Here is a 27414-nt window from a genome sequence, read left to right as displayed (position 1 = left end):
CATCAATGGAAAGAGAGGCCCATTGGACTTGCAAACTTTATATGCCCCAATATAGGGGAATGCCAGGGCCAAAAGAATGGGAATGGGTGGGTAGGGAAGTGGGGGGCGCTATGGGGGACTTTTGGGATAGCATTGGAAATGTAATTGAGGAAAATATGTAATAAAAATATTAAAAATCAAAAAAAAAAGAACAGAAAACAGATGACTAGCCAGCTTAGCTGATCAGAACTTCCAAAAGAAGACATAAGAAATATGATTTGCTCCTTAGTAAATATAGGTTGTCATCAACTAAGGATAGGGAAAAACTTGTTGGTGTAGACTTGGCTTGTTGAAACTTTGTTAATGACTAAAAATTACTGCTTTGAGGTCCCTATGAACTTTTGGAAAGACAGATATGTGAGAATTGTTTAGTTACATAGGAGTTTCATATAAGAACTACGTAATCAATATTTTCTTGTAATTTTCTTTTGTGTAACAATTTTGATCTGTTTTTGAAGAATGTTTTTTTATAGTGATTAACTCTAGAAAAATGTGTAACTTGTGGCTATGAGGTAATGTTCCTCCTAATAGGAAATCTTTGTATCTAGGAGTATAAAAAGGGGTTAAGTGAAGAGATAAATAGCTGGAGCTTGATCTTGCTTCAACCATTCTGTGTGCAAGGGAGTGTTTGATCCCCTCCCCTTTCCCTTCTCCAAGCACTGCAGTCCCTTCATATATCTGTATCCATCCATGTCAGCAGCTCTCAACACTGACCCCTCATCAGCTGTCTATCTCAGCTTAGCATCTGGTGCCAAAGCTGGTCTTTGGCAATTCACTAGATTCAAACCTGTGAATTATTTGGTAATCTCACCAAATCTGTATATCCCTCAAGAGAGGAGATGTGAAAGGTCTGTGGCTCAACATTATGGATCCATTATGCTAACTCCTACAATTAGTACTACTGAGCATTGAAAATAAAACTGAGCTGATTCTCCAATAGTTATGCCAAATCTTGGATCACTCATTTAATTTTGGCTTATGATGGTTACAGAACAAATTTTGAAGCAGGTATAATGGATGTTAACACTACAGTGAATTAGACTAAAAGATAGTTTACCTTAATTGGACCTAAATAAAAGGTTATCAGGATTACTTCATAGTCAAAATTACAGCTAAGTGGTCAACACTCAGGGAGTGGCATAAAGTGTTCTAGTTAAACTTCATTAATACAAATTTCTCTAGTAGCTGCATTTAATTTAGTGTTAACAACTAACTTTTTTTTTCTTTACTTAATATATGGAGTGATATTAGAAATCAGAGCCAAGGGAAAATGTTGTCTTTGACATCACGTGGTGGAACACAGTGTTAATTTCATCACTCAGAAGACTGAGAGGTTGTAGTCTCTCATGTTCAAGGTCAGCCTGGGTTACAATGCAAGTTGTAGCCAGCCTGAGCTACATACAGAAATTACAAAACAAAACAATAGAGTAGTAGTCTTTCCCCATTGTGTAGGTCATTATGAAAGCAAATTATGTAGGATTCCTCCCAATTAGACATTCTTAAATAGTTTTCTTGATTTTTGGTAGCTTACAGACTTTTTAAACCTATCCTTACAGACACTAAGTGATATTTTCTGCAGCATGATGTCATGTGCTACAGGGAAAATGGCATATTAATAACAGATAATTGGTTTGGATTTCTACAGAATATTTGGATTGAGATGGGAGAGTAGATGTTAAAGTTAGAAGAGAGGCAAACACATACAAATTGCTGTTTTCTATATTATAAAAATACAATGCATGAAGTACACATGAAATACAATTTTTAAAGGTTGGTTAAATTCTTTTTTGGTACCTCTTTTTAATTCAGTAGAGTACATATTAAATATGAAAGTAAATTTGTCATTGTAGAAGAAAAAGCAATAGGGATCAGTTTAAATTTTTCTAAGGAAAGGAAAATTAAAACTGTATTATGAACAACCATCATTTCTTGAATTCATAAGAACTTTTGATTCTTACAGGTCTCTGTGGTGTAGGTAATTGAGTGTACTTTTACAATGAACTTTCCTAGGTTCAAAACCCTTTTCTCTGAGAATATCTATGTTGGTCCTGGCTGACCTTTGGACTCTTTTCTTTTGGATAAAAGCTAGAAATGAGTGACAATTTCCTGTGACTTAGAATAGAGGCAGTGGGTGGATTTTTGCGCCCAAATCCTAGGCTCAAGAGCTCTTCCTGACTGCCAAGTAGCTGAGACTACAGACTCACACCGTTGTATCACTTAAAGACTGGATTTGGGCAAGTTTCTGGAAATTGATGTGAGAATTTCCACATCCAATCATAACAACTCCGCACAAGAATGAGACAAATGTTTCTCAATTCAGTTTTCATTTGCTGTACTGACACAAGCCCCAAGCTAGAATCAGTGAACTGATCGAATCTTCTCATTAACTGGTTCATCTACCCCAAAGCACTATGGGTGGCAAATTCCTGAAGATTTTTTACCAATACTATATAGCTTGCAATTCACAATTTCCCAGTTTAAGTTACCCAAATAAGACTACAGAGAACACTTGCTTTGGTTTTCCTTCCCAAGGCTAGAAACATGCTACTCTGTGGTTTAAGCATGCAGCAGTAAGGAGAACAAAGGGCAAGCTGCACTTGAAGAGGGCCTGTTTTTTTTTTTTTTTTTTTTTTATTGAGATGCACACATCGTGTTGAATATGCTTATAGGGAATATGAGTAAGAGGGATAAGCAGTGTTGTCAGCCATGCTCCCATCTCTGTCATAATCTTCAATCTACAAAGATGAGTAATACGTTCATTAGGTCAAATCTCATCTATTTAAAGGTCATAATTAACTTCAAGGTTGTGGCTTCAGTCAAACCCGGTCATTGAGAGATGAACTTAGGATTGTTATCTTTTGCTTAGGTTGTAAAACTGACTGTGATAGATATTGTCCCATAAGTAAATGAGGTAGGTTTTGGCACAAAAATCCACCCACTGCCTCTATTCTAAGTCACAGGGAATTGTCACTCACTTCTATTTTTTTTTTTCCTGAAAGCAAAGAGTTCACAGTTTGGTTTCTGTCATATTCAGTCATGGCATCAATATGTTATTCTATCATATATTTTTAAAACTTTGTTTATTATTGATTGATTGTGTGTGTGTGTGTGTGTGTGTGTGTATTGCATAAGTGTAGAATTAGAGGACCACTTATAGGTGTTGATGCCTAAGCTCACAGCTGATGTAATTACTCTAGCAAGATTTGCAAAAGACTGAACCCTGCCAACATTCTATTTTGTACTTTAGATTAAACATGTTAGGAGGTGTCTAAAGTTAAAACCTCAGTGGTCACAGGAAGCAAAAGACTCTCAATCATGTATCTTCCTGGTGCTTAATTTGGGGACTTGGTTTGCTTCATTATCCTTACAATGGACAGAGTCAAGAATGAACTAGAAATATTCCACTTCATTTTCTGCCAACAGGATTAGTATAAGTTTTGGAAATCCCAGCCTGCACCCATCAACAAAATTAAATTTTCAGGCTAGTTCTTATTCCATTTATATATGGAAGATAAGTATCTCTTCCTGCATATGAAATGCGTCAATAAAGACAGCTTCATTATGATGATAATGATAATATGCAATTCACATTCTGTGCATGCTCTTTGTATAGTCACATTTAAAATTCGAATAGAGACAAGAACATTTATATAGTTAACTAAACTTGCAAATGTGAGCTGTGGAGACAGCTTTGATTTCTTGCTCATCTACCAACTTGCTGTGTGATCTTGGCTTAGTTCTCCAGCTCCACTGAGCCTCAGTTTCCTACTTGTTAAAATACAGAAATGAAAAGGTGACAGAATACATAGGCCACAAAAGCAGAAGTAGGACTGCTGAGGGAGGCAGGAAACCATCTCAAGGCTGTAAAGGATGGAAAAGGAAGTTGGGAAGGAGTACCAACAGGACCCAAAGCATCTATGAAACAACATCATGAAACCCACTGCTTGGGGCATGAATTCCAGAAGAACTAATACAACATAAAATGAGTGAGTTGTATTTTGAGGCTATTTTAGGACTGATTTATAGAATTTAAGAAATATTATACTTTGGATCATTACTATCCTTCAAAGGCCCACATATTAAAGGCTTAGAATGAAGCCTCTGATGCTATTGTGAAACAGTGGAATGGTTAGGAGGTGTGGCCCTCTAGGGGGTTCTAGGGGATTGTGGGTGTGTTCATGAAGGGAATGTTGATGCCTTAGTGAAGTGTTTCTCAACTAGTGACTCATAACTCCTCTGGAGGTAGGACAACCTTTTCACAGGGGTGGCCTTAAGACCATCTAAAAACAGATATTTGCATTATTATCCATAGTGACATGTAATGCATATAATTACAGTTATGACATAGCTAAGATGGTAATTTTATGGTTGGGGGTCACCACAGCATGAGGAATTGTATTAAAGGGTCAAGGCATTAGGAAGGTTGAAAACCACTGCCTTAGTGCCCCTGTGTATTTATAGCTTTTAAAACATCCAGACAATGCCAAGTTGTCCTGAGCATGATGCGGATGTGTTCTTCCTGGCAATGGGGGGAGCAAGGGAGTGTGGATTAAAACTATAAAGCAAATACACCTTTTTGTCCTTTTACATTGATTGGTTTGCAATTGGACTTTAAAGCAGTGGAAAGCTCACTAACACAGTAGATCCACCACCCTGTCTGGCATGTGATTGGGCAATAACAAATTTCTAAGGCACTAATAACTTGCAATGTCTACAACCCACAGAAAAGGTTCAGAATTACAGATTCACTTAGTCAGACACTGCTTTTAAAATGTTTTCTCTGAAGTGTTTAGTAGAGATCTCAGATCTATACTTCCTCTCTAGCAGAGTAGCAGTGACTTCCTGTCCCCATTTTGAAGCTGATGGCTTTAAACCAAACTTGTTACTCCTCCCCTTCCCCTTGGCAGTGATTGGTGCTGCAATTGAAAAGGCAAAGTGGTCTATAGAAAGGAAGATTCCTTCCTAGTAGGCTCCTGCATACAAAGGAAATGCACCTTTCTCTTTCTGGGCAAGAAAGAGGAAATAGGAAATCTTTTTGCTAACCTGGAAGTTAACATCAGAACAAAGTATCATTTCTAAGTAAGATTTGGGATTGTCTGTCTTGATACTTTCCTTTCTCTTGTTTTATTCCCATTAAGCAGTGATAGAAAACCAGAAGAATCCCATTATAATAATTAACAGCCTCTTCAGATAAAATTTGACCGATAATTTGGTAAGAGTGTATATGTGCATGTGTGTTCACCTCTCTCTCTCTCTCTGTGTCATTGTCTGTCTCTCTGTCTCCCTGTGTCTCTGTCTCTGTCTCTCTCTCTGTGTGTGTGTGGTTGTTTATTTGAGACAAGTCATTACTCTGTAGCCCAGGCTGGCCTAGGATTCACTATGTAAGCTTCCTGCTATCAACTTCCCGCTATCCTTCTGACTCAGCTTCCTGAGTGCTGGGATTACACCGTACAAGGCTAAAAGTAGCAATCTTTTTAGGAAAATTCAATGATATCTCACATTTTAAATAAAATTTTCCTGAATATATTTAAGTCACTTAAACAAATTCAGTGTATATTCAGATCTTTTAGCTTGCTACTCTCTTCAACATCGAGGTGAACTTGAAAGGTTAGGTGTGCTGTGTCTGTTATTTTCACAAACAAGACAACTAAAGACAAGTGAGGCTCTTTAGTGAAAGTCTCAGAGTTGTTCCAGAGACTTAGCTACACAAAGTCCTCTGGCTTTATGAATCCAAATTAGATTCTGTGACTGGTTCCGACAGTTATAGAAGTGAGAGGAAAGTTATTTTAAAACAGCTTCACATGCAATCTGTGATTAAAATGTGCAACTCAGAGAGAGATAGAAAAAAAGATAATCTAAGCATGCATTCTACTTTATATAGCCCTAGCTCAATCACTTACTAGCTTCTATCTGATCCTGAATAAATCCCTGGAATCTCTGGGCTTCAGCTTCTGTACATTACATGAGACAATTATTAGAGGTGATGTTGTCTATTCTTAAGCTTATGCTAGGCAATGGTAATGGACCAGCTGGTCCTGGACTCAATTGCAGCATCCTCAATGTAGCTCTCAAGGCAGCAGCCATGAGTCATGCAGAGTTGATATCCAGAGGGCTCACTTGCATTCCCTCAGCTACATCCTTGCTTTTTCCTATGAACCATAGATCAGTTACTTTGGCATTGCTGGAAAGTGTGTGTGGAGATTACAGAATCTCAAATCTTAGACACAACAGACTAAGAGTTTGTACTCTAGCAGTGTCCTTAGGCTACTTGAATGCATATTAGACATTGAGATAAAAATGGGATAAATCATCTAGCCCTAACCATGCTACTTGACCTTCTAAAAGTCACTGATATCTGATATCTGGTTGTTGTTTTTAAAAGTCAACTTTGGAATTATGCATGCATACATATGCTATTCCTGACTCAAGCATGTGGATTACTCATAAGAGAGGTTCTGAATAAAGCCTCCAGGAAAAAGGGAGCTGCAGAGGGAGGGAGCTATAAACTCTACAGCAGCCAAGGATTTCTTACTCAGCTGTGGTCTAATGACTTTTGAGCATTTGGCCAATTACATGGTGAATTACCCTAGTGAACACTTGTCAAATACACCCTCTACTCTGCCTCCTAAGGTCTCTCTCCTTAGAAGAGCTAATGTTAATCTGACACAACCTTGTCAAATATCCCTGTGCTAGTTCTAACACCCAATTTCCCCTAGCTTGGGTGCTTGAAGATGATGGCAGACAGTGCATGTTGCTAAACTTTAAAACACAGAGCAAGGAAATGAACGAAAAAAATATAAATTTAGAATATATGGCAGAACACTGTGCTCAACTGATGTCCTGATATTTCCCCAAAGGAGAAATTCCTGTCTGTATTCTTGGTCAAATATTGAAATCTTTCAAATCAAAAGAACCCAGGTTCAAATGACATGTTAGTCTCTTATGTTATGAATTATCAAAATGAGTTTCTTGGATCAAAACTGTCTTTTCTGGGACTAAAGGGTTTGTAGAGCAAGTGTACAAGCTTATGTTTTTGCGGTCATGTAAATTTTGGGGGAAGTTTGCCAAAATTAACCTTGTCAGGCAATCAGAAATTCTGACCTAATAAGCTAGAAGTAGAGCTTATTAGCATACTAAGAGTTATTAGCATACTGGTGATTAAAATGTTGTGTCCTAAAGATGACTCTCTATGTAGTTGTGTTTTGGGGCACTGGATAACAGAACATAATTCAAGTAGAAGTCAGTTTGAGTTTGCACACTCTTGGTGAGTATTAGCTTTTAAGAGATATCAATATTTGAGAATCAGATAATTTGAGCATTTCTACAGAGTGGTCCAAGCTGAGGGTATAATGGTTTCTATTCAGTCAGAATGCTGTCCTGTGTAGTCACTTCTCTCAGAGGCATTTTTTTTTTACTTAGATAAAGAGATTAAGATTCCATGCAGATAAAATTATTATGCACTTTTAACTCATAGACTAGAAGACAGTGCTATGAAGGGGGCAATCTAATTGTTATGTGACCTTGGGCTGGTCACTTCTGTTTATGGATTAGTCTTTATGCTAATAATGACAAGATCCTTCAGCTGTCTCCCTAGAGTGAAATGCTGTTCTTACATGCTTGGTACATTCAGGCAAGTTGGACAAAGGAGCAACTGAGACCTATTTTTCATTTTCTGTTTAGAATTAAAATTTACGTTTTACTCTGTAACATTTTTCATGAGCATATATCTGAATGCCGCATCTCCTTCCTGTGAAATTGAATGGCACACATTATCTGTGTACTCAATGAACTCATGTAGAGTACATTCTGAGTTCCAATGCTATTAGAATCATCTTACAGGAGCCATTGGGAAAGCCCAGTAGACCCAATGAAACGAGAGCACTGAGTTCAGAAGCAAATCTTTAACACCATAAAACATTCTCAACTCCACAAAGTCACAGTGACCACTTGCAAACACCAGCTGCTCTTCCAAGAACTTTCTACCCAGTATAATTCTCAAGATCACAGTCTCACGGTAGAGCTATAAGGCTTTCAGTGCCAATGGAGTTTTGAAGCACTCCCAGCTTCCACTCCATGCACACACTGCAAAATTCAAGTCTTGGGCTTGAGCTTATGGGCTGTCTCCAATCCAAGATGAAGCTGTATTCATCAATTTAGAACTCTCTGTGCCTTTAAGCCATCAAAATAGAGAATGCCATTTTATAGGAGCAATCATTTGGTAAATATTTAGTGAATAATCATCACATTCATGATGCTCTCTCCAAATCTGTATTCTTTGTGAGAGATTCCATGCTAGCCTGAGAAAGGCTATTAGGAGAGGAACAAAGTGTAGCTGAGAGCTTGTTATTGGGGAATAAAACTCATGTGTTTGGTTTCAGTAGGCTGGTTTCTCAAATAATCCCTGAGACTTAATAGTAGTTTATCTGAGTATAGAACTGTGAATCATAGAGACTATGAAGGTGTGAGGTGTAGGGGCAATACAAGGAAGCTAGATAAGGAGTAATATTTGTAGATAGAAGGATGGATCTCGAATACTCTATTCCATAGGATCTAAACAATTTATGATCACCTTATATATTGTAGGAAAAACAAAAAGAGAAGGACCAGGTTTCTAGAATTAAATTATAAAAAATACTAAAATATTAATTAGCTAAACAGTAATTATTTTAACTTAAGCAGAACCCATTGTATACATAAATTGTATTTTTCATAAGTATAGACAATAACAATAATCCTATTCCTGGCCTAAGGAAATGTAAAATACTCCATGAACTAAGGTTTGCATGTGGGGAACTTCATATTACAGTGTGCTCTTCAGGATGCAGCTGAGAAGGGCTGGCTTCACCCTTCCTGACTCAGATTTTCAGCCCCAACTCCTCTTTAAGCAGTCACCACAGGTCTCCTTTCACTCAGGGGAGGAGGCCTGCTGGAGTTTGTCCAACTTCCAGAAATATTTGCAGTCAGAGCTGGTAGAAGTGTTGTGAGGAAAACAGACAGCTTGTTTATCATCAAGGGAGATTTCAAAAATCATGTCAGGGCCCAGTTTTGTTAGGTCTCCCTAGATACTCTTTGCCAAAATTAAATAAGTATCAAGCTATCTTTGCAGCATAGCTCTTTGCAGCAGAGGCTGTAACAATCCTGAATTTCCTTAGGAACATGAAAAGGAACTTGCTGGAAATATTGTATTTTTGTTTTGAAATACTTTAATATTATTAGGAAGGTGGCTAATAAAAATTTGATGCCAGCTCTTGATTCCTAGAACTGCTCATGGAAAAAAACACATTCTTTCCTCTCTTTCATTTAATAAATATTTTCTAATCCAGAGTTTTCTCAGGAAAAATTCCCTTTTGATGATAGAAACTTTACCTCATTTTCTAGAATCTGAAATTCTACAAATATAAAATATATACTGCAAAATATTCATCCATTGATAAATGCATGTATAAGTAAGAATGAGAAAGCAATTATTCATATTATGTGTGTGCCATTCTAAGTCCAAGAGGGCTTGACAGGGCTGATATTTGTTTATAAATTGCAGATGATTGGACTAATCTTTGCTTCATTTGGAGATCTAATTAATCTCCAGTTTAACAAGTTATTTTTCATTTATAGCCAAGAATAAATGCTAAAGCTTTATGAACAGTCTTTGCTATTTAATGCTTATTCTCTGCCATTGATTTTCATTATTGAAGTGGATCTATAGTTTGCTGCATAGAGTTTTAATAGGGGATTGCCATCACTTATTTGTAGTGCACATCTAAATCACTTGAAGGGTTCCTTCCTGCTATGTCCAACAAGAATTTTAGTATCACTAAAGGTAACTACATTTCAATGTTTGAAAGGATTTATTGTGAAAAGTTTATGGGCTAGGCTATTTTTTTAGTCAGGGTTACCTTTTAATATCTACCTCATTAGTTTCAGCTAACACAAATATAGCATTTTTGCACACTTATTTGTAGTTTCTAGAAAGATCACTTTGCTTTCAGATTTGTAAGTGTGTGTGTGTTTGTGTGTGTGTGTGTGTGAGAGAGAGAGAGAGATTGAGAGAGAGAGAGAGAGAGTGAGAGAGAGAGAGAATTTGTACATGTGTATGTGTATGGGTGCATGCTTGTCTGAAGTGATTTGAGGACAAGTTGTGGAAATCATTTCTCCTTATATCATATGGATCTTAGTATTAAACTGAAGTAATCAACCTTAGCTACAGTACCTGAATCCACTAAGCCCAGTTTCTCTCTTATTCTAAATTTGCTCCCTTTTCTAATCTTTCCCCCCTCTATTATAATATTTGTAGAATATCTTTTTATTAAAGTGAATCTTGAGATGTAACTTTTCTCAGTCAGAACTGTTTTTTTTGTCCAGGGTTTCTATGCTGTTTCCTTGTATGCATTCCTCATCTTGATCCAAATGTTGCTATTGGGCTTTCTTGTTGGCCTATCTACATCTTGAGTAGATTTCTCTGAACTCTGTTTACATTTACTCTGACTTTGTTTGAACATCTTTGCTGTGCAAAGCTTCATTTTATAAGTATTATTTTTATTGTTTGTTTCACTTTTCAATTTCTGGTTTATTCTTTAGGACATTTTAGACAGAGAGAAGATAAAGTGAATCTAGAATCATTTTATACATCCATCTCTCTAATACTTAATTGGGCATAGAAAAACACGTTGTTGTTTATTTGTTTGTTTCTCATTTTGGAGGTGAAATGCATAAATGATACACTCTTATATGGTGCCAGTATCTGAGCAAACTACATACAGACCATTATAGACAGTGACATGTAAATAGATATTGTTTCATTCTAGATAAAAAAAAATCCATTTTCTGTATTAAGAGGTAACAGTTCAAACATGCCAACAATATAAGGCTGATTTTATAGTTGTTTATCATAGACACACCTCAGTAACAACTTACACATCTAAGGAAACATGCATATTGAATGCATGTGTAGGTAATTACGATTTTGGCATTCAGTAAAACATTGCCATTTATTTGATTCATATTTGAAAAAATGAAAACTAGCAAACCATTCAATGGTAGCATATTACAAATCTATATAAAACACTAAGCATGATCCAAGGCAGTGTTAATAATGGTTATGTCTGCGTGTGGGAATACAGATGTTTTCCATTATTTAAAAACTTTAAAAAGATACATCCTCTCTGCCACCATTCCAATGTTTTTAGTCAATTTTAATTGAATTCTCTTTGTCTGGATATGTACTACCTTAGTATAACTATCTCACCCAACTTAGCACCTCCACAATGACTTTAGTGCCCACCAAAGACCTTAAAACATTAAAATATCCAATGCCACACCCCTCAGAAAGACAAGACCAAGAATACAGATCCATTCAGTCTGACCCTAGAATAAAGCCTTTCTCCTTATTATTGCCAGAAACATCTTGATTACTTAGCATACTACATTTCTAATTAAAAAATATTTAAATTGTTGACTGTTAACTTATATTTGAAATTCTAAATACAAACTTAGAATGAAGAGGAGAGAACAAACACATATCTGGGAAAAGACAAAATCAGAGAAAAACATTAAACTTCATACTTCAATGTATATTGCTGAACATTCTCTTTAACGAGGTATATGTAACAGAAGATCTTGAAAAACAAGGGTCTAGATCATTGGGTCATAGAATATTAACTCTTTTGAGCCATCACTTAAAGTTGTACACAAGAGGCCAAATTTCTCCTAAATATTCTTAAGGTAAGGGGATGTTCCAAATTTTCTTGGTGCTTTATCTAATCATCAGACTAATCATTTGTTTCTTTATGTTTTGAAAAATGCCACATTTTTTCATTGTTATAATAAACAATGACTTCCATCATGTTTCATTCAAAATGATTACCATTCTTCCCAGAGTGTTGCTGGATCAAACCAGTCTACTTTCAGCAAGAGTCACCGAAGTTTAAAAAAATCACAGTGAAAACAACATACTCATGATAGCCTGGAAGCACAGACATGATAGCTTCCAGAATTTTGAAGAGATTAAGATTAAAACAATTATTGACAAACTCTCAAATGCCTCTGATCCCAGAACCTAATGCCATTTCTAGGGTAAATACTTAACAAACTATACAATATTGAAAAGCAATGAACTACCAAACCAAGGCACCATCTAATATGTCACCCAAATCTGTGCCTGTGCACAAAAGAATAAAGTGTCAAGACTTTTGAAGCCACAGTTGTCAAATTAAGGATGAACAGGATAGAAGACACAATATGGGAACCTACTGGGGCTTCAAGTTCTCACACAAAAGGTTGAAAAGCACTCAGTATCAATTTATCCCCATTAGGAAATAGACATGAAGACACAAATCCAAGATGTGTCAGTGGATTAATGGTGGATGATCAGGTGGAAAGCTGAACGTTAACATGTTCCTTCTCTTCCTCTCATTCAGAAGGTAATAGAGCTTGCTTTTGGCTCATTTTCAATCTCTGTTCTCCTAGTGACTAAAGTTTCCAACTCATTGGCCAGGTAAGATCACGGGCACATGAGGATTCAAGCCTCAATCTTAAGTATTAGTAACCAAATCAAGTAAGATTTGGTTAATCACAAGTTTTCACAAGGAATACTTTCAATTACTGTCTTTATCTCTCATGATACTAGTGCTAGACCTATCAAAATCATATTTATTTAGAAAATAAATAACAATAAAGCAAGGACTTGATGCAAATATAACAATCCTAGTTACAAATAAAAAAATCTTGGGCAAAAAGTGAAGGTTCTGAATTACCATATTCCAAAGAATAAAAGATGAAAAGTTTAACTCCCTATTCGCTCAGCTATTTAAGCCACCCAACAACAAAACCGAGAAAACCCAAGATTCATCATGATATTGCACTTTCTTTATACTGACAACAGGCATATCTAATTGCAATTTGCTTGCTTTGCTCTCTAATACTGCAATAATTTCTTAAGGCTTATGCCCACTTCAGCTGTATTATATTGAAGACTCAAGTAGGTCTTCAGAGGACATTTCTCTTAGACTAAGATCCCTGTGCACACATACCTATGGATTATCTTCATAGATGCCAAAGATTAGGTTAATGGGAACAGCTAAACAAATTTGTGCCAAACAGAAATAGAAATAAATGGATTAAAAAACTGGCTATCTAACCGTATACAGAGAGAAATCATAATTGGTAGTCCGTCTAGTTGGGGAGAGGTCTCCAGTAGGGTCCCACAAGGATCGATACTGGGTCCCATTTTGTTTAATATCTTTATAAAACATCTGGAAGACAAAGTAAAAAAATGTGCTAAATAAGTTGAAGGATGGCACCTATAGCTCAGGTGAACTGGTCTATAATAAACACTATTGGTCTTCAGGAAACATAAAGAAAAAGACCAATACTAGTGAAGAATGGGAGAATGCTAATTAGTTGATTATCAAAAGGCTTTTAATAGTTAATTTTAAGCAGTAGGAATACACTGAAAACATCTTAGAGACTTTGCATTACAAAAGACTCAGCATGGGATAATAAAGTCACAACACCCCAGTGCAAATAGAACCTCAAATAGGGATTCTTTTTGGAAGAGTTTTATTTAGAAAACAGTTGGATGTAGGTTTCTCAATATGAAAAATACTTTGGAGGGATTTCAAGTATGCAATAAGGAAGACTGAAAAGGCAAGAATGACTAGATTCTCAAATATGCAAATACTTAGTAACTGGCAGACAAAGAAGTCAGGAAGCCACATAAAAGCTTAAAGCTCAGAAAGCAATGAGTTGAAAACCTTAGTCACTAGGAGAACAGAGATTGAAAATGAACCAAAAGCAAATTCTATTAGGAAACACACACATACACAATCTAACTATCTATCTATCTACCTATCTACCTATCTATCTATCTATCTATCTATCTATCTATCTATCTATCTATCTATCTCTCAATAGCAAACAGACTTTGCGCACATCAAAATAGATGTTGCATATTTTTCTCATTATTTAATTTTGGAAGCTATTCTATGTTTTAAATTACCACAAAGGACATTTGGGAAAATATCAGCAGGGCTCATGTTGGTTTGAAGTTGATTTTAAAATTAGTATTCTACCATTTAGAGTGTTACATAAGGACAGGTGAAAGACATACTCCGTTCTAGAATGTCATGTGCAGGTTGTTGGGTTTAAGTCAAGTAAACTGATTAACTGATTGCTCAGATAGACTAACGTGGAAAGAGAGTTGCAATTTTCCTTTGTTTTGGTCAACATGGTGGAATGTTCACTACATATGGCTGAGAACACTCAGAGTAGGTCTGGAGGCCTTGGTTAACTTTCTTATACACTTGTGGCTACAGCATGTTTTCCTTATTAGCTTTCATTTCTGATTTACTTAAAGGGCAGGGTGGCAAGTGTTTTCAAAGCTAAAAAAAAAATTTTCAAAAACTTAACAGTAACTAATAAAGAGGAAAAAGAAAATATAAAACTAACTGTATGTTTCTCCTTTTGACCTTCCCCATCTCATCCTACCTTGACCTTGGGACAGTACAGTTTAAAAATCACCGCGGCTGATCAGATATAGTCCTTCCCTCTTTAGGAAGCCATCAAGGCAGAAAAAAAAAAACCTAATCCTCGTAGCAGCTGATTCTTTTTTTGTTGTGGGAGATAACAATACTTAGCTGATTATGTGTCCAATCTTGGGGGGTAAAATAACCTTAGAATTACAGTTGAAAAGAAGGGACATTTCTGATAAGAAATAGCGGCACTATGAATGATAGTGACATAAAAGAAAGGATTACATAATCAGAACTCAGTGTGGATCTTCTCTGACCTTTTGTGCTGGGGGAAAGGAAAGTCAGTTTCTGCAATGCTCCATGGGCATTGTTTCTTTGTCTTAATCTAATCAGGATGATGTCAAATGTTCTGCCCTATAAAATGTCTGGTGGAATTTGACACAATAGTTTTGGTGCTAATAATCACGGAAAAATTCATTCCCTTGTTGTCATAGTAATTCCTGACATACATTCTATTTTAGGTACTGTACTTTGGGGATGTTGGACAATGTAAAATCAAAGGATAGGTATACAGTTGGGCTATTTGCCTATGGAAGCAATAATGTTTAACATACATAAGAATATCAGTTTATTAATACCTAATATTTAATGGGTGGATGTTAGATAGTGAGGACTCTCTTACTCTCATTTCACAGTATCACAATAATCTTCACATATTTTTATAATAACACTATGAGAAAAGAATTGACCTTGTTTAATAGACGACATACTGAAGGTTGGACAGGTTGACTCTGTCTATTGTCACATAGGGCCAAATATTAAACCTGATTGATTTAAAATTGGATGTTGAATTGTGCTTGATATTTTTTTGGGGAGAGTGGGTGCTAATCAAAAAATAGTCACACCATGTGGTCAAAGAGTACCCAACTCAAATATCAAATATATTCTTTACGGAGCTCTGTCTCTCAGGTTTGAAGGAAGAAGGCTGGGTACTTTGGGCAAGATGATTCTTTGTCTTTGGGTAAGCTGTCCTGGGCACTGTGGGAAGTTTACTGGCATCCTTGGCTATCACATATGAAATGTCAGTAGCAACCACTATCTCCTAGTTTGACAAGCAAAAATGTCTCTAGGCATTGTTACACTGTCTCTAAGGGGGCAAAATCCCCCGTTTTGGAAACCAATGATGTACTACAAGGTATCAGTCTCCTGTGATCCTTGTTTTGCTATGATCTGCACTGTGCCCACCCTCAGCCAGGAACTCGGGCTTTTCATTATCAAAAAGTGCCTCCCCCATGAGTTTTTCCCTGCTTCCATCTGGAAACAATTGACTTTAAAACTTTGTAAGGTTCTTTAGGTTCCATTTATTTAAAATCTTCTCTGCCTCAATCTTAAATTTATCATTTAAATGCAAATTAGTATAAAAAGATCAGGTAGGCCAGGTGAAAAGAGATCAGATGTTATCTTATTAAGTCGGACTTGCACCAGGCAATTGTTGAAACTGATTTCAAACTCGAGTCCTAGGAGACACTTTTATTTATTATTCTTTCTGTTTTCTTTACTTAGGATACTCTATCTGGTGAATCATGAAGCAGTTTTAACAATACTCTCATTTGTCAACCTGGGAAAAGCACACCAGTAGGCTGGCTATCGTTGTTTAGCAGCCAAAAGATTACAGCTGTAGAATACCCAAGCCCTGAGAATAAACGGACAGTTCCTAGAACCCATGCTTATTGGCTTTCATAGATGACATATAAAATTTATCATTATAAATATCTTCTGAGAAAGATGTTTTTAATTTAAAAAAATAAACAAAAATCAGCCCTATGGTTAGTTTGAGATCATGACCCAGAAGCTTCCATGGTCCTGTCTACAAGTAAATTTCAATGGTGGAGGTTACTTGAGTTCTATTCTTGGAATTAAAAAGAAGTGGAAGACATTAACATGTCAGTGTTCTGGTTAACTATTGTTATGGGTTGTAAGTTCAGGGAGTTTAAGCACATTTCTTTTTCCCAGGACAACAGTATGAATTACTAAATGAGTTCTGCAGTCTATGTCCTATCATAAACACGAGGACAGATGTTGATGAAAACATTTAACTCAAAAAGTTCCAACATAGAATATGAAGAAATATCTTCATAATTATTCTGTCTAAGGCAGAAAGCTCTACAAAGGTAAGCAAGGTGAGATTACATTTGAATCCAAAAAGCTCACCACCACTGGGACTGTTGCCCAAATCCCTCAAAGTGATGATACCCAAAATGGGTTCCAAATAAGAATAACCCAATGAACCTTTAAAATGTATGATGCCCAGGCTTAGGAGGGACCCAGGATTCAGTCTTTAAAAAATTCTCTTCTGGACATCCTACCGAGATGAAAAACTGACTTCAAGAAAAACAAAAACAAAAACAAAAATGTGGTGTAAACAAATTTATGTAGGAAGTCTTTGATCCTGCTTCATTTGATGAAGATGGAGGCTTATGCAGGGAAGGGCTCTGGCTTAAGAGCATGAGCAAGGCTTTAAGCAAACGTACATCACCTAAGAAAGTGACTCCACTTTTCCCCACTTCTTCCCATCATTTTGATTACTCAGAAGGGGAAAAACTCAAGTTGTTGTTGGTAGGTAATTAACATATTTCTAAATGTGTTTATTTGTATTTTATATCAAAGAGAATGTAGATCGAAGGTTCAGAGCCTTCATTTAGTATAGTATAAGCCACTGTTTAATGATGCAATTTTATTTTATATTTAAGGTCAGGTACCAGCAAGCACTATTGAGTAAGATAAAATAAACTTTTCTTTTTAATTAAATTTAGAGAGATGTCACTTATGTGATTCTCATACATAGGAAAATAGCTTGTGTGGAAATTTGAGCAACCATTGTATTAAAGAAAGGATATCCAAGAGTTGGGTGATATGTTTGGGGAGCCTATTTTACCTCTCACTTATCATTTATGGAATTTTGGAAGGAAATTAGACTTTTGTTTCCTATGCCCTGTTTTCCTATGTCAAACAGCGCCATCAAGTTCCACAGGATTCCTCTGGGTTTGAGCAACAGAGACCATGTCTGTGTAAGTGTACCTTGTTGACATCCAGGCGCATCTTCTCATTGTTGGCATTAGCAGCTTTCTCAGCGGCTTTCTTTTGGCGCTGGGGTCCTCTCCCAAAGAAGATGTAGTTGACCAAAGCATATTCCAGAAGGGCCATAAAGACGAAGACAAAGCACCCCATTAGGTACATGTCAATGGCTTTTACATAGGGAATTTTAGGGAGAGTCTCCCGGAGGTGGGTGTTGATTGTGGTCATTGTTAGGACAGTTGTAATTCCTGAAAAAAAAGAAAGGGTAAAGAAAAAAATTAGTGTAATAACATTCCTATTTCCTTACTGTTTTCATAATATCTAGAAAAGCTAGCTTATTTATAGATACTTATCTATTTGATAGAAATTTGTTGTAAATCTGCCTAGGGACCCTTTCTGGAATTATGTGAATATTAACTTAAAGTGAACATGAATTTTTATGGAAATTATTCTTTAACTTATTTTTCTATTTATACTTATTTATGAAGTAGAGAATTGGAAATGTGGATTAAATATTATGCTACCTGTTTATATTTGGAGTAAATTATCATAGAGAAGATCCTAGTTCATATTCCTGATATGTCAGTGTCAAGAATGGAGATTTTTTGAAGGTGCTTTCTGAAAAATTAGTGGCTGTTGCTTAATCAACCAGGGACTAGAGATGAAAGGTTACAGCAAACCCCAGGATGTCATAGGTATGAAAACTTTGCATAAAGGTTGGATTACAGGGAATTCACAGGTTTTTAATAAGATTCAAGATTTTCAAATATATACAGATATATTTGAAGAATGGAGGTAAAATGAAAGCCTGCTTACTTAAAGATAATGCCCAATGCTGGCTACATAGAGATAGGTAAGCATAAAAATGGATATATTGACTTTAAGAAATCACCTGGGAGCAGCATGGGAATGAAGAAATGCAATATAAGGCAGAAAGAAGGAATACTAGGTTAAAGGTTTCCATGATAATCCATATAAATAATGGAACGGTAAATTGAAATAGCAGACACAGATCTCTGAATGCACTATGCAGATAACATAACACAAACTAGTACAAACATTTGAAAGACAGAGGCATGGGGTTAAAGAAGCAGAAACTAGAGTGCTTATGATTTTGAATTGGGCAATTGAATACATACATAACACACAGACATGAGACACAAGTCAGTTGCAGTGGTCCTTATTGGAGATGTGACCTCAGGCTATAATTGCTTGTCTAGTAAGCAGGCATCGCTAACAGTAGAGAACAGTTAGTCTCAGAGCTGCCACTGGAAGTTAGAAATATTTGGAATTCAGAGAACTTGATATGATGCAGTCCCAACTTTGTAGTGATGAGTAAAAAAAGTACAGACAGATGCCACATCACACAGGTAAGAAGCTGTACTGATACTATCTGAACTGAGATCTCAGGAATATTCACTTCTGGAACAACCCATAATCACATCTCAAAACTTTAACTTCATTTTCCAAAGACTTCTCCAGTGTAACCATCTTCTTTAATCCCGTCTCATTAGTGACTTCTATTTTGATTTAAACAGACACCAGGTAGAGCTCATGAGTAAGTAGTTACCTGAACATGAGTCTGGACGTCAATTGACTTTAGTTAAGATGTTTCCTTACAGACCGCAGATATTCTTCTGTATGAGTCATTTTGAAACACTTTCAATTTCATTTTACTCCCAGTTATTTCTATAACAGGTATTACTATAGTATACACTTACTAAACCTGACTATAGTATTAATCTGAATGCCATTTGAAGGTAATTGTGTACCTAATAATAAACAATTCAAATGTAAAGATATTTTGAGCATTTCTTTTAAAGCATCAATAAATCACTTATTTGTGCAATAGACACAAAATAGATATCTGATTTATTTTATGAAATCACAGTATATGGTTTTCATTTCTTTATTAGCATTTTATGAACAACAAGCCCTGTATAAGACAGCACTTAGATATGACTATATATGGACCTTTCTCCAGTGAGTCTTTCAGTGCTTAGGGGGAGAGTATCACAAAACTAACTAAACAGAAAGTACATGTCTGGTTAGTCTACATGGGTAGTTTTTGTCAGTCGAAGAACACACATGAGAGAGACTTGACTCATTCCTGGAGCTCACTGCTCCTCCCTCCCATCCTTGTTCAACTCAGGCTAACCTAACAGCATCTAATACTACCCCATAGAACTGAAACTAAGTCCTATCACTTTCCTGCTTGTATCTCTATTTCACTTGGTATAAAAGCAAAACTTTGTACCACACTCCTGAATCTCTTCTGGAGTCTTTAGTTCCCCATCTCCTACTATCTCTCTCCCTATGACTTTTCTCAATACTGTCCTCTGCCAGGTTCCATTGACATTCCCATTTGCTTCCAAGCCAGTAGCTTTTGGAGGAGTTTTGACAGTCATCACCTAGATCTTGATTTTCTTCAAGTCTTTTCTCCTGTAATAACTTCTGTGTGAGGTCAGTCTTCATCATGGTACCACTGCCAGGCATAATTACAATATACTTGGTTACCTCTCTCTGCAGACTCACCTTATGTGATAACTTTCGGTGGTTATTCAGAGTCTCTTTTTTGTCTTTTTAAAATTAACTTGCAAAATTTTAGGTTTTATTATGACATGTTCAATGTTGTTACTCCTCACGGCCCATCCTCTACTCTGTCTACATCTATCCCTCTGTCCCACTTTTGCCATCTACCTCACATTTTTGCTTTTACATGAAGTCTGGTCCACAACACCTTCTTTTCTCCTCTCATGGTTTCCCTTACAATTTCATTCAAACACATACACGCACATGTACATATCAACATTCAAAGTTAGGGTCCCCATGAGATTAAAAAATGTGGCAATTTTTCTTTCCAAAAACTCCCCTTAATATAAGTTCCAGATTAGTCTACTTTTCCTCTATTTTCTTTCTTTTTTTTTTTTTGCAGTTGAATAAAGTTCCATTGTGTATATGGACTGCATTTCTATTATCTGGTCGGTTGGTGGATGTCAAGGAGACTTCCATTTCCTTGCTTTTAAGACTCTTATCTATATTTGCTGCTAGAATGTATTTCAGAAAAGGAGAAATGCATCCTCGGCACCTCACTGTGTCAGCACATGTTAGATGCAAGTGTTTTTGAATGAGAAATGAAGTGAGTGTAATGACTGTATCGGGATCTTATGGTGAAGCCAAACAACTCCCAATTTTAAAAGGGATTAGTCAGAAATGTAAATAGAGAAATCTGAGCAAGAGGTCATACAATTTGCATTAAATGTTTACTAAATGTGATTTATTCACATCTGATGCTATGACAGAAAAACAAAGTTAGACATATGATGAACTAAGACTAAAAAGGATGTCCCAGCATCGTGACTCTGTCTCTTGCCCTCTACGTGCTATCTTGAAACATGAATAAACCATCAGAACATTTTTTATGTATACATATACTATATAGTACATCTCTGTGCTGGGATAGGAGATAAAAGGAGCATTTGGCAGGTGAAGAAGCATGGAAACAAATTGAGCAATTATGTAAGCACTATTATACAAAATATGTTTTGATAAGACTATCAAACTGATGAAACCAATTTCATTACCAACAGTTCTACCATTAACTAATTTTGACATGGAAGAGCTTTAATTTGTGTTTAATTGATTTAACACTGAATCAGATCTTAGAAATCTCATGACTGAACTCTTTTAATAGGAAAAGTCCCATCTTAAACACGACAAAATTCTGTGAGGAAAGTAAGGCAGCCATGTTTGGACACACACACACACACCACTTGGGAGGAGGGAAAGAGAGGGGGAGATGAGGGAGAGGAGAGAAAGGACAGAGGAGAGAGAGGTTTCCACAGTTTACAAATGGCCTACCTAAAGCAACCCGTGCAGCAGAGGCATCATAGTTAATCCAAAAGGAGACCCAGGAGAGAATGGTAATCAGAATTGATGGCATGTATGTCTGCAGGATGAAGTAGCCAATGTTTCTTTTCAGCTTGAAGCTTAGGGACAATCTGGGATAAGAACCTGGAAAGGCAATTTGAGAACATCATCATTATCAATATTTATAAGGTACTTTCCATTAAAAGCCCATAAAAACTTTGTACTTCTTTCTTAAATATAATTTTAGCTATGGGTGAAGGGCATTTTTATTTTGTAAATATAGTCTGAGATCCCAGGAGTTTTAATGAGCAGCAGGACTGTCAAGTGTGGAATAATCCTGTGCTTACCAGTGACTAAATAAACCTTCCTCTTCCAGGTCAGCCTCATGTTTTACATCAAAGATATCAATTCTCTGCAACTGCTAGGAAAACACGATTTGTGCAGTCACTTGGTTTCCCTATTTCAACTCTTTCTTAGCACATTTACCATATAATTTTTCATCTTTTAATATAAGAATAAAGCCGGAGGCCCTGGTGGCAGTAACAAACATCCTCAGAAAACATAGGATGCATTTTCAGTCTGTGATCAGAACCCAGGTGTCTTTCACTGTGTATAGCCTTTTCTTTCCTTAGCAACTAAATTACTTGTATTATAGTCTAAAGTAGTCACTCAAAAAAAAAGTAGAGAATTACCATCTCTAAGTAAGATTTATGAGATATAAACCAGAGAACAAGTGTCATGCTAAAGACATAACTTTTAGTATATACTAGGCTACCAAAAAACCTGAACCACAAGGACAATCCCAGTCCTCCAGGTACCAAACAATATAAGTTTCTTAAATATGAATCCTTTGACTATGGAGTTCTGGGAAGTTAACATTACAGAGAAGACATGTTGGAGTGTGCCAGCTTGGAGTGTGAAAGGTTCACACTATCAAAGGCAGGAAAGTCAATATTCTTGCTGTTTATCAGAAAGCATTAATTAGGGTTTTTTGGGGGGGGGTGGCTAAAGCATCAGAAGTCTTAGCATATCCGCAATCCAAATATTTTCAGAAGGATATCCTTTCCACTGAATTATAGGGATTTAAAAACCCCAGGCTCACAGAAAGCTTCCGGGCTTTTTTCCACCCCTCCTAAGCTAGAGTTAACTTTGTATTTTTACTAAGTCACAACATAGCTTTTGCAGAAAGTGGTTTACAGCTCTCTAAGTATCAGAATCCTTGGCAGAAAGGCGATTCTCCAAATCTACAGTGGAGTTAGTTATTTATGTGCCTGTTGGATTCATTTCAACAAGAAAATCACCAAGAGGAATATTCCAGCAAGCCTATTACTTCCACTGAAGTAGTTTCTAGCAAGTGAATGCCTTCCCATATCATCTTTAGAAAACTCATGCAGCCACCCACAACATCACAAATGCCTGAGATCTTGAGGTAAAGGCGTCTGTGTCATCACAGTGGTTGGAAGATGTCAGCTCAAAGATAAGCTGGAGCTAATGAAATCCTCATGTTCTGAGGAAAACATGGCCTTCAAGGTTACTTACTATACAGGATGTCATGCTGCACCTCTAGGGCCTAATGAACTGCCCTTGGCAAACTATAATGTTTTTTTTAAAAGTGATTTTAAAAGAAGTTGAGACATCTAAGTCTGAGTCACCTTTCCTTCCCTCCGTCTTTCTATACTCCATCTCTAAATCTCATCTTTCCTCTGGCACATGAGCAGTGAAGAGGAGGGTTGGGCTCTACTTGAGACTGCTTTTCAGAAACACTTGGCTGTTTCTGAATGGTACAAGGGGCCTCTTGAGAAATATGAGTTATAGCATAGCTTCTATTCTGTTGGTTCCTAGGATACAGAGCCACTGCCCTCACCCCCAACTCCTTATCAAGTTATTCATCTGGAAAAAAAATGGAATCGAGTTCTTTTTGCTTAAATCCTCTCTCTGATACAAACCTGTGGAGAAAACAACTTTCTTGGTGATGAGTTTATAATCTACAATGGAGAACTGAGGAAGCTCAATCTTTGTCACTCCTGTGACTGCATTGTCATCGCCACGCCAGTAAAACTCAATGTCATCAGTTGTGTAGCCATCTGTAAGAGGAAATACACGTGAGTGCTCAAACAGGGAACAAACATATAGAAAGAACACTCACATAGCTGATCTTGCATGTATGAGAAGCTACAGTGATAGTAAGATGTGTGAAGTAGCAATCAGTCTAAGCATTTGAAGTCTACTGAAGCATTTCTTCCTCACACAATCTCATCATAAGGGAGGTATCCTCAGACCCACACAAGGTGTCAAAGGCTTAGAAAAATTAACAGAATCCTCCCATTAAAAGTAGGACGTGCTGCACATAGGAGTTCAAATGTACATCAATCTGCTTGTGAATCTTCCCCTGTATATGAAACATGATCACAGATCATACAATTCTACATTGTGCCTAAGAAATAAAAGAAGAAAAAAAAAACTTAAGTGATTAATTTAGTGCTAAATGCCCTCAAGTCATCCCCCTCTAATATAGATGATTTGACTTATAAAATATTTCATTTCACGTCAGAAAAGAAGTAATCATGAAGAAATGAGTAATTACTTTTTCATAAACCACATCTCCAAAAAAAATCTCATTTTTCTCATTGAAGTTTTTGAACACTTCAAATTCAATTGGTTTTGGTTTTAACAGTCTCTAGTAGATAGGAATGGATACTACAAATGCCCAGTACATTCAGAAAGCATGCTTCCCTTTAATGAACTATTGTGTATGGCATTCATATCATGCTCATTGGATATTCTCAGGTGAAAGGATTTTATATAATAAAAATATATTGTAATAACAAGCACAGAAAGTTGTGTAGCCATCTGTAAGAGTAACAAGTGCATATATTAGACTATAAAAAGAACTTTCAGAGAGATATATGCAACAGAATCTAATATATTTTAATAATTGATAGGCTCATCTAGACTAGCCACAAACATATCCCTCAAGCAAAATGGATGCATTATATCTTTATATATGGCATGTGAAGAGATGTCACCCTCATGTCTTCAAAAATCTATTGGACCATCATAGCTGAATATTATAAGTCTGGGAATTGGCCCCTTAATTTTAAACTCAGAAAAACAAATGAAAGAGTGTTTAGGATCCTTGACTTTGGCTTGCTAGTAAATAATGTGACACAGAAAACCAGAATACCTGTCGTTTAACACTTAGCTTCACAGAGATCATGATCAATAAACCACCTCTGTGTAGGGGTTAAATCTGTAAAAATCAAAGGCAAATAAACTAAAAAGCTACCACTTAAAACATTCAATGTGTGCATGTTTATATGTACATGGTTCTATGTGAGCAAAGACATGCACATATATTACACATGTGAAGGCAGAAGGGCAAACAGGTATTTGTTTTTTTTTTTAACCTACTTTATAGTTACTACACAAGGGAAAGGTACTCTCCTTCCACCTTGTCTGAGACAGTTTTCTTGTTTTGCTCCTGCACATGCCAAATTAGCTGTCTTATGAGCACTTGGGAAGTCTCTTGTGTTTGATTTCTCACTCACCATAGGAGTGCTGAGATTCCAGCCACAGCCACTGTATTTAGCTTTACATAGGATCTGAGGATTTGAACTGAAGCCCCATACTTGCACTGAAAGCATTTTATCCACTGAGACATCTCTGTTTTCTGCACAGCCTACAGTTCAGTTCTGATGATGGCAAACTTAAGGGCATTTGAAGTTCCATCCATTCTTACTAGCATATTTCTTTTTATTCAGTGCACAAATACAGGGTTTTAAATCTCATTGAGCATCAGTATGACTGGTTCCAGAGTGTAGGATTTTGGTGAACTTTTAGAATGTTTTGGTACACTTTCAAACACCATTTGTCTATTGAAACAGAATTGTCGACTTTTAATTGATTGCATTTTTATTGGTTCGAGCTAATCTAGAGATCTTTCAAAATGGAATGTCTGTTTTGATATAAAACTTTGATTTAAAAATAAATTTGAAGATTTTATCACATTCTAAGCGATCAGTTAATGGCATAATAAACAAATTCTCTGTGGAGTATTTGTACCCCATTTATTTGAAGGTTATACATTTACTGATATTGGGAACTCATGGTCCAGACTGGTATCTCAAATGCAATATATTGTCTGTTCTTTATACACATTGCTCAGTTATGAGATAGTTATGAGATAGTGTCTTTATTAAAAGCAATTTACAAAGAAAGGACAGTGGTCTTTAGAACCAATCAAGCCAGGTACTTAGAAATGTCTCCTAAAATTGGATTTGTCATATATAAGCAGGAAAGGGGGTATTTGTGAAATAAGAAGGCACAATCAGTCCCCACAGAAAGAGTTTAGAAAATAGTAATTATCACTTACAGATATCATCACGTTTTGGTAGGCAGATAGTGAATTTTACTGAGAGGTAAAGTCTCAAGAACAATAAATCTGGGTTTATTGTCCCAAGAGCATAGGAAGCTTATGGAGCTGATGATTTGGCCTAGGGACTTGATTTTGCCTTTAAGTAAGCATCATGGATAACTATATTTTGGGTAGCATGTGGAAGCCTTGTCTAGCACATAAGGAAAAGGATGCTATCAACTACAAATTAAATATAGTCTTCTAATTCACTAAAACCCCTAAAATAAAAGTAATATATATATGTATATGTATATATACTCATATCAATATTTACAATAATTATTTTATAGAAGAGGAGTATTTATAAACATTATTTTAAGATTGACTGCCCATATTGTGTATAAATTATTTTTTATGCTAACTTGATGGCAGAGAAAGCTAAGACAAGGGGAATTGACATAATGTGTTTAAAGTCACCTATCTGGCATGTGACTGAATAAGGAACTGTTGCCATTTTGCTCCAAAAGTAGACTTCTCCCACTGCACAATGTTGCTAGGGAACATAAGACAAACAATATGCTAAAAGGAGGCAAAGTGCCCATTTTTTGAATGTAAAGAAAGGGCAAGCAATTTCAAAACCAGAAGAAGAGACAGTAGTCATGAAATGTTTCCCATACAGAGGATAAGGGCTGAACTAATGAAGGCTATCCCAGCCTCTTCTCCTCCTCACTCCTTCACTACTGACCATCCTTGCATTCATCACTGTGAATCCTACACATCCATAGACAGAGGAATTCATAAGAAAAATGGGATGCACTTCAACAAGACAGCATAGGATTTGCTTGTCATTTGTTCCTCTAGTGGAACCATGACTAAGAACTACATCTATGTGTGTGACAGTGTCTGCTAAGAAATACTTGCTAGAGGAGAGGCACTCAGTACAATCATTGTATTAATAACATTTTGATTTAGTGCACATGTTGATTTGAGTGGACAGATATTTATAATGATGATTTATTTATGTATTTATACACTATGAATACACCCACACCCACACACATAAACCTTGGCTATACCTCTATTATGCACTAAGAAAATATTTTCCAAATGGATTTTCAAATGTTATAAAAACAATTTAAGGGTTAGTTACCCAGTCATTCTTAGTCACATATTTTCCCCCATGTCTTGCAAAATTATGTTACCATTATTTATTTTTTATTTTCTCATACATGAATCAAGATAATAAAAATAATACTGATGTTTAGAGGTGCATTAAGGTGAAAAAGCATGCATTTTTGAGTTTCTACTATTTAAATTTTAATTATTTTCAAATTTCACACAACATATTTTGATTACATTTACCTCAGTTCCTCCCCTTATCTCCTCTCATACCCACCTCTGGAACTTTCTGTTTTCTTGTTTTATTTTAGAATTCATGACCCATCAACTCCAACTGTGCTATCAATATATTTCTGGAGGTAGGGTACTCTAGTGGAGTGAGGCTCACCATCTAGGTACTAGACCCTTAAAAAAATTTGGACTCTCCACTCCTACTTTATATAACTGTACAGGGGGAATACTATTACTTTTTTGATAATTTAAAACTATGAA

The 27414-nt window shown here is 36.2% G+C and overlaps 1 protein-coding gene across 2 annotated transcripts in view; it reads right to left on the bottom strand.

The window, feature by feature from the left end:
* Positions 1-27414, bottom strand: part of Gabrb2 (gamma-aminobutyric acid type A receptor beta2 subunit) — a 207480-nt gene that overhangs the window by 16174 nt on the left and 163892 nt on the right. For both annotated transcript variants that reach the window (XM_021176879.2, XM_029483941.1), the window contains exons 7-9: positions 23396-23533; positions 21441-21593; positions 17583-17827 (exon numbers count right to left, since the gene is read on the bottom strand). In XM_021176879.2, the coding sequence (XP_021032538.1) occupies positions 17583-17827; positions 21441-21593; positions 23396-23533 (536 nt within the window). The remainder of the gene's footprint in view (positions 1-17582; positions 17828-21440; positions 21594-23395; positions 23534-27414) is intronic.

This window comes from Mus caroli, chromosome 11 (genome assembly GCF_900094665.2).
Source record: "Mus caroli chromosome 11, CAROLI_EIJ_v1.1, whole genome shotgun sequence".
In the NCBI taxonomy this organism is placed as follows: Eukaryota; Metazoa; Chordata; class Mammalia; order Rodentia; family Muridae; genus Mus; species Mus caroli.
This window is presented reverse-complemented; position numbering and strand designations above follow the sequence as displayed.